This window comes from Vigna umbellata, chromosome 4 (genome assembly GCF_029865625.1).
Source record: "Vigna umbellata cultivar VRB3 chromosome 4, Vumbellata_1.0, whole genome shotgun sequence".
NCBI classification, from domain to species: domain Eukaryota; kingdom Viridiplantae; phylum Streptophyta; class Magnoliopsida; order Fabales; family Fabaceae; genus Vigna; species Vigna umbellata.
The window spans coordinates 48,381,706-48,390,351 of record NC_142168.1 but is presented as its reverse complement, the minus strand read 5'-3'; the positions used below and the strand labels follow the sequence as shown (position 1 = coordinate 48,390,351).

Below are 8,646 nucleotides of genomic sequence, written 5' to 3'. Positions count from 1 at the left end.
CTCAACTTTACAAGCAATACAGTGGTGACCAGTCATTGCAGTGTTCGCCTGATGCTAGTCAAAGGACTCCTGCATAGCCACTCGTATTGCATTTGAGTCCCACAATGGATATGTAAGATTCTAATGTGGGGTTAATAAGTTCTTGAGCTCTAACTACAATAGCTAGCTTTTGTGGTGTGATTCTCAGAAGGTTCTTATCATATTCCTTTATACAAACAATAATTCTAAACAGAATTGAGTTTGACATGATATGATCTCCAACATAAAAACTTGAGGTTTGAGATTTCTAATCCATGCAGAAGGCTTTAGAAGTATATACAATTTTTTACTTAAAGAACAAACAACTATTGAATAGACAATGCTGCTGCTCATTGAATATGACTAAGAAAGGCAAATTTGCAGAAAAAATTACAAGCATACATGTGTAGAGGTACTTATTTTATCTTGCCACCTCCATCCTATGCATTGCAAAATCAGCAGGAATTCAATATTATATTCTATAATATGCAGATTAGTTTTATTCAGTCTCAACTTTAGGAGCAGTTTCCTTCAATGCAAGCTTTCGTTTATTTTGAATTTGGTGGACAAATTCAGAAACTAATACATGTAACTTCACAGTAGGCTTACGATTAGAAGGGATAGCATTCCCTAACCCTGCCCTTCTTAACGCACGAGCTAGACACCTTTCACCGAATTGATGATGAGTGGGGCATGCAGGAGGAACCATGGTTTTCAGTACTGGCTTATTACAAAATGAAGGACCTGTTGGCAAACTAAATAAAGAAAATATTTGTGTCAGTAAAGTTGTCTGCTCCAGACATTGTATTTCAAAGAAAAAAATCTTAGAAATGTTTCAAGCGTGTGGCAAATAATATATATAATTTAATAATAAAATGAAGGAACATTGCCCTAATAATGACAAAGGGATGGGTTTTGAGAAGGAACCTGACAAGTTTAATTGATTGTCAAAGGCAATAATATATATAAAAAAAAACCATGAAGTCAGTTAAAAATAAGACTGATTTATTATTATCAATCATAAAAAATACATTTTGATACTCTCTATTTGTAATAATCTAATTCTCCTAAAAAGGGAAATAGGGAAACTAGGAAAGTAAAATAAAATAAAAGATTATATATCTATTTCCTCTAGTTATGAAGATTCTAAAGATATTATCTCAGATTACAACACTCCCCCTCAAGCTGGATTATACAAGATTGTATGAACCAAGCTTGGAATAGTCAAACTCAATTGTAGAGAACGTCAATAAACCAAATTGGACAGCAATGGACAAAAGCGAACTAGCACAATGAAACTTCAACTTGGACAACAATGGACAGCAATGGACGAGGGCGAACTAGCACCATGAAACTTCAACTTGGACAGCAATGGACGAGAGAGATTTCCATAAAAAATGAATGATGACTTGTAACAACAAACAGCAACAAACTACAAGAACAGATGAAGGGCCTCCAGTGACGAACAACAACAAACTACAAGGACTGGATTGCCATCAATAGTGGCGAACAGCAACAAAACTTCAAGAACATGATTTCCATGAGTAACATATGGGAGGCCTTCAAAGGCTAACAGCCACAAACTTGTAGGGACTTAATCACCCTGAACAACAATGAACCTTTAGGGACTTAATTGCCCTAACAACAACGAACCTTTAGAGACTTAACTGCCCTAACAACAACGAACCTTCAAGGACTTCAGTGTCTTAACCTTTAGGGACTTAACTGTCCTAACAACAACGAAGCTTCAAGGACTTCACTCTCCTGAACAGCAACAAACCTTTAGAGACTTAACTGCCCTGAACATCAATAAACCTTTAGGGACTTAATTGCCCTGAACAGCAACAAACCTACAGGAACTGAACTGCCCTGCAGCGGCTAACAGCAACAATCCTGTAGGGACTTAACCACCCTACAACAGCTGAAACTTTTCTTCCCCTCACGACTAAACGGCATATGCACGTCAATGACAGAACGTAAAGGTGGAAGAACTGGTGAGAATCGATCCATACTTCTTGGGGACAAATCTAAAACCCCTAACATCGAACGAGTCAACTCAGCGGGTGGTCTCATAGAACAACTCTCAGTTACAACAAGGCATTGAAGGTGCAAAGATCCTTTCACATGGCAGAAAGCAAAACACTTAGAACTTATTATGGCATCAAAAGACCAATGAAGTGAGGCAGTGGTGTCCAAAGAGTTTAGGGTCTAATGAGATCCCCCAACCTTGAACACGTCAACCCAGCAAGAAAGTGAATTAAGTGGTGCAGACAGGAAACGGCCGGGTCTTTTTTCCTGTGATAGAAGAACACTTGCAAGAGAGAATCACGAAATTGTAACTAGATGGTGGAGACACATCAGTGGCTCACAAGAAGAGCGATTGCTTGGTCCCAAGAAGGAGCGTACATGGATTCCAACTCCTCCAAGTTGGATTGGAGATGGAACACCCGAAGATCAAAAGACTGTTCAAGGGTTGCAAAGAGATTGACAGTAACTCGCAAAGCGGCGAGACTCCTGTCTGTGGCGACAGCGACTAACTGCAGCGGCGGTTGACTGCGCCGGCGCCGACTGTGGCATCAGCGACATCAAAGCAACGGAGACGACAACAAGAAGCACCAACCAGTGCTGCACAAGAAAGGGAAGAAAAGGCAAGAACAACACAGCACGACGCGAGGCGAAACCCATTGGTGGAGGTAGAGAGCCCTTTGCAATGGAGAAGAAAGAAGTGACGCAGTGGCGTCGAAAGCGGACTAGGCATCGAAAGAGGTCTCCCTGGTGATGAAACGTGAGGCGATTAGTAGCTCGCAAAGCACGTGAGGCGATTAGTAGCTCGCAAAGCGGAAATCGCGGAGAGAACACGAAGGTGTTGTGAAGAAAACGAAGATGGCAGCCATGGCTACTATGGAGGGTCAGAACAGAAAGATGGAGGTCCGGCGACACGACCGAAAGCGGCACAGTGTGATTCCGACACAGGGACGGCATCGCGTGATGAACACGTGTTCAAGATCTACCAGAGAGAGGAGGCGTGTGATGACGCATGCGGACGTGACAGAGACGTCGACCACCAGGGTTAGGTCGCGCTTGAAGAGACGATCCAGATCCGCTGGTCACCGGTCGAAACTGTGACGGTGGCCGGCAACGATGGGACAAATTTGGCGCTCGTGGCAGCGCGTGAATGAGAGGTAGCCCTCAGAACCAGTGTGGTTGGCCGATGCTTAAGGAGGCAGTCCAGATCCGCTGGTCACTCGACGAAAGTGCGACAGTAGCCGGCGGCGGACAATGGTTGGCTGCGTACGGAGGAGGATGGTGGTCGATAGAGGAGAGTAGCGGTACACAGCGGAATAAACAGTGAAGGCAATGGGTTCTTCAAAGAAGAGACTTTCGGTCTCTTTGTTTCAACTGGCAGTCAATAAGAATGCGCCAAAATTGATTGGGCATCAACAGATCTAAAGCACTAGTTTCAGCTACTGGTCTGAAAGGGAATGGGTTCAAATCCCATTCTAATCATACTCAAACAAACTCTATATTTTGTAATATTGGAAAACAAGGCTAGAATTCTAAGGCAGAACTTGATTAGGGCAATTGGAGCCCATTAAAAACACATGTTAAAGAAGAGACTTTTAGGGGGCCGCCGACAGACAACAAAGACAGCGGAAGCAGATCAGACAAGCTCTGATACCAAGTTGAAAATAAGACTGATTTATTATTCTCAATCATAAAAAATACATTATGATACTCTCTATTTGTAATAATCTAATTCTCCTAAAAAGGAAAATAGGGAAACTAGGAAAGTAAAATAAAATAAAAGATTATATATCTATTTCCTCTAATTAGGAAGATTCTAAAGATATTATCTCAAATTACAACAAAGTCTTAGATTCTAAAGATATTATCTCAAATTACAACAAAGTCACTGCCTGTCTCTGCTTGGTTAAGTATGTATCTTGATTTCCATCAAGAAAGATATAAAAGGGAAAGAGATAAAACTTTATATTGTTCATAGCAATTTTTACAAGTTTTAAGGAATCAGTCTCTCACAATGGATAATGTTGGTCAATATTTTTCTACTAATTCTGTCCTATTATTGAGAACTATGAACTCTCAAGATCCTTATTCTAGATGATTCAAACACGCTGTACAGAATTTGAATCCATAAAGACATGTTGATCGGTCCAGTGCAATGGGCTAAAAACTCTCAAAATGTGAATCAAAATACTTTTTCAGACAGCGAAATCTGACTGGTCTTGAAATGCATTCATTCTTTGTAAACATTAGAAACTTTCATATGACATCAGTAGGCACTAGGTTGCACATTTTTTCTAATAAAGTAGATTTCGAGCACCAAAATGACCTTAGTTAGACGTGGACTCAGTGAAATATTTTGGTTCATAAACCCAAGAACTGTTTGATTTGAGGTAGCCATAACTGAAATAATGTGATGGAAGAGTGAGCCTCTAAAGTGCACGGTGGTTGAAAAAAGAATGATATAGTGGCTATTTATCTTTAAAATACAATTAGAAAACAAATTTCTCCACAACAAAACTGAAGCACAGAAAGAACTCAGAAGAAACATAAACACCGACTGTTTTTTTTACTGTACAATGGTTGAAAATGCTTGAACCTCGAATTTTGAACAACTTACCCAAACACCCAATTCTGAAGTTCTACACATAGTACACGAAATTAAAAATAACCAAGCTTTTTTAAACCCTAAACCTGAACCCAATCCCAAAAGCACACTACAAAGCCAACCTTAGAAGATTAGCAACACCGACTATAATATAACTTTCATTATCTTTTTAGCTTTTCACGTCAAACAAATCCCAATTTCACTTCAACATCCATAAATGCATTTTCAATTTGGAAATATCAGAAAACAGTTTTGAAAACTAAAAAAAAAAACTCACTTTTTGGCGACGGCTCTGCATCCATGGTAAAGCCTCTGTTTGGAATCGGACAATATATGAGAGTGACAGTATGTCGTCAAAGCCATGGCCTTAGTCTTGCAGCCGCTGAAACGACACCGCACGATGTCGTGGCCGCCACCGAGAGCAGGGACGCCGCCGTTTTGATGGTCGATGTCCGTCTCATTGTGACCCTCCTTGAAGGGGCTCTTTCCGTAGGTCCAGCTATAGTCTCTGTACTTCGACCGGAGCTCCTCCATTAGGGCCCAATAGTGGGCCCGATAACACCGCCCTAGCTGCTTCACTCGCCGGAGCCGCCGCCTGAGAACCTCTTCCCGAGTCAGAAACCTCGACTTCGACAGCGCGGCGTCAGCGTCGGCTCCGTCCACTGTTACCGGGCGCAGCGGAGAGGAAGCGGAACCCGACTCGTCCATGAATGTTGTTGAGTCTCCAACTCGGACTGGCGAAACAAGCGACGCGGGTTTAGCGGTGGAACTCGAAGAGTTTGTTACGTTTTTTTTTTGTGAAAGGTTTGATTTTGAATCCTGTTGTTGGGAGAAACAACTTTCACTTTGCCACTGCAAGAGTGCCAGCTATAAAATGCGACAGACGCAAAAGAACAAATTAGGAGTGTCAGGACAGAAAATTCACAAATTTGATTTGATTCCCAGGGACTCAACCTGGCTTAGTATATATAATTTTTTTAAGTTGGATTCAACTCAACTTTTTTTTAATTTGTTTAAATACAGATGGAATCATAGCTTTTAAATTTTATATATCACTGGGCCTAATCCCATGATACATTCATAACACATTTAACTTTATTACACTTTTAATCATTCACTGAGTTCCTATTTTCGCATGTAATCTCAATTTCGTCCCTTTCTTTCTGAAAATATCAATTGGGTCCCAATTTTATGAAAATTGCAACAAATCGATCCTTTCCGTTAAATTGGCTGGACGGCGTTAAAAAAATTGATGAGTGGATGCTGTGATGACGAACGAACGCTCGTCCACCAGCGAACGAACGCTCGTTCACCAGCGAACGAACGCTCGTCCACCAACGAACGAACGTTCCACACTGGACGACCGTTCGTTCCACACTGGACGACCGTTCGTTCGGTGGTCGACGAGCGTTCGTTCGCTGGTGGACGAGCGTTCGTTCGCTGGTGGACGAGAGTTCGTTCGCTGGTGAACGCTGGTGGACGAGCGTTCGTTCGTCATCTCAGCATCCACTCAAATTTTTTTAACGCCGTTTGACACTATTTAACGGAAAGGATCGATTTGTTGCAATTTTCATAAAATTGGGACCCAATTGATATTCTCAGAAAGAAAGGGACGAAATTGAGATTCCATGCGAAAATAGGGACTTAGTGAATGATTAAACCTTATATATATACGCACGTTGAAATTTTAGACTTTCATTAATTATGTTACTCTGGTAGAGAGGAACGAAGTAGTTCAGAAAGAAATAAAATGTCACAATAAAAATAAGTGAGAAATAAAATTATTTTAATTAAAGAGAAATGTAAAACAAAATTATTTTAATTAAAGAGAAATGTAAAACAAAATGAAATGAATGGACTAAGGGTGTGTTCACATTGGAGGATGGGAAGAGTGAGAATATGAATGAATTTGAAGCGATTTATTGATTGATGTTTTTTTAAGGGATTTTGGAGGTGAACGAGAGTGAATTGAAAGTGAAATATGTAAAATTTAGTGTAAAATTTAAGTGATGTAATAGATACAAAATTGTTTAATTAATAGAAATTAAAAATTATTAAAATATAATATTAAAAATAATATAAAATAGTAATTATTAATAATATATTTAGTGATACAAATTATTATAAGGAGAAAAACAAATAAAAATTATTTTTTAAAATGAAAACAAAAATTATATTTAAGTAAAGTGAAATAATTATGTTTAAAATATAATATTTTTTTAATATAATTCAGTGGCAAGTGGTAAAATTTTTTTGTTGGTTTAAATCATACCTAATCAATTTGATTGTCATAGCTATAAGAAAAAAACAGATAGAAACCCAATTACTTGCTATGATTGAGAAAGTGATACAAAATAGTATTGCCAAATTTGCGGAAGAGCCCGCCACAGTTTGAGACATTACTTTCATCATCTAACTAATTACTTGGAAGAAAAACAAACCACATGCAAAGAAAGACAAAGGTTAAATTAGTTTTTAGGACTACCTTCAAGACAAACTAATTCAAATTTTAAATTTTCTAAATTTGCTGACTTTCAAAATCCAAACCTCAATTGGAAAGAGCAACAATAAAATGACGCGTATTTCAAAATTTGGTAGAAAATATTAAGTGAGAATTGAAAAGAAACATAATACAAATTATATACAATAAAACGAATAGATAAAAAACTTCATTTTTACAAAATGAAGGTGGAACCGAATACATTAGCATTGGATCTAAATATAAGCTGTGTGGAATTGCTTTTGGTACTGGATCTGGATACACCTTTACGTGTAATCGGATACAATTTCTATGGATTCGGATATGATTTAAGTGGAACCCGACAACTTCTTGTGACAGTTGCTCCGTATACCACCACGGACTGCTTCCGGCACCTCCTCGTTCCTGTTTTGCCTTCCAGGAAACGGATGTGAACGTTTGTCAATGGACATGAACAGCCGTCAACGGACGTGAACATCCCATTGAAGGGTAAAACGGATGTCGACATCCGTGTGAAGAAACAGTGCGTTTCGAGCGGTTTCATCGAAAGCGAACCACGACAGCGTGTCAGTGGAGGACGAGGACTCTAGCGTCTGCGGTTTCGCGCCAAAGGCGGTGGACGCGTAGCTGCAGCGCTTTCAACTCCTCCTCGGTGGAGAGCGAGTCCTCAACAAAGTTCGAGAGCCATTGTAGTTCTGTCATATCATCGTACTGTCACAAAATCACGAGAAGAAAAAATTCAATTTCAAAAACAACAAACGAATTTAATTTATACTAACTCGAATCATCACAATTATCTATTTATTCCATCATCCAGCAGTCAAGCTAATTACTCACCGGAACGCAGAGTTCAGACTCACCGATTTTCTAGTCAGCGTGGCGCTTATCCTGTTGAGAGAATTGGTCAACTCCTCTGGCTGCAAAATGTGTTTTAGTAGGAGAAAGTGAGAGAGAGAAAGAGTAGTTGGTGTTTGTTTTAAAGAAAGGGAACGCACCGTTTTGACGGGAGATCCGTTTGGTGTGTCTGAGGGGTGTGTGGGAGTGATGGTGGGGTTTTTAGGAGTAAAGGAGTCGCAACCCCGTAATTTCTCACACACTAAAGCATCTTTTTTCATGCACACAATTTTAATATTTTAATATTTTTGATAATTAAAAACTAAAAATCAACAGGGAAGTCACTTCCAAGTTCTGTAAAGTTTAATTAATCTACTTTCATTTTCTTTTCCTCTATTTTACAAACCACGATTTTCTTTTCCGTTTCTCCTTTTTACTTTCTCCCAATGTCTTAATATTATCCAACAAACACCTCCAAATGAGTGTTCCCTCGCTTCCTTCTCCATTTCAAATTGGACCAACTGCACCGTCATATCGTCGAATGACCACCGCACACACTGCCACATCGTCGTACCGTTGCACCACGAACAACAACACCACCGCACCACAAACCAAAACCAAAATGGAGAAGAAGTGGAAACGAATATGGAGAAGGAGAAAATGTAAGGATAGGAAGAAACGGATT

The 8,646-nt window shown here is 39.5% G+C and overlaps 1 protein-coding gene and 1 long non-coding RNA gene across 2 annotated transcripts; both read right to left on the bottom strand.

Annotated features, from left to right (window-relative positions):
- Nucleotides 1-256: 256 nt before the first annotated feature.
- On the bottom strand, nucleotides 257-5,585 carry LOC124839130 (uncharacterized). Its single transcript, XM_047314864.2, has 2 exons — nucleotides 4,926-5,585; nucleotides 257-773 (listed from the first exon to the last, which is right to left on the bottom strand). Exons 1-2 carry the CDS (start codon nucleotides 5,354-5,356, stop codon nucleotides 518-520), a joined length of 687 nt encoding a protein of 228 aa, XP_047170820.1. The 5' UTR covers nucleotides 5,357-5,585; the 3' UTR covers nucleotides 257-517.
- A 1,678-nt stretch (nucleotides 5,586-7,263) lies between these two features.
- Nucleotides 7,264-8,289, bottom strand: LOC148200442 (uncharacterized). Its single transcript, XR_015785432.1, has 2 exons — nucleotides 7,965-8,289; nucleotides 7,264-7,838 (listed from the first exon to the last, which is right to left on the bottom strand). It is a non-coding gene; the product is annotated as an uncharacterized LOC148200442 (long non-coding RNA).
- Nucleotides 8,290-8,646: the final 357 nt, after the last annotated feature.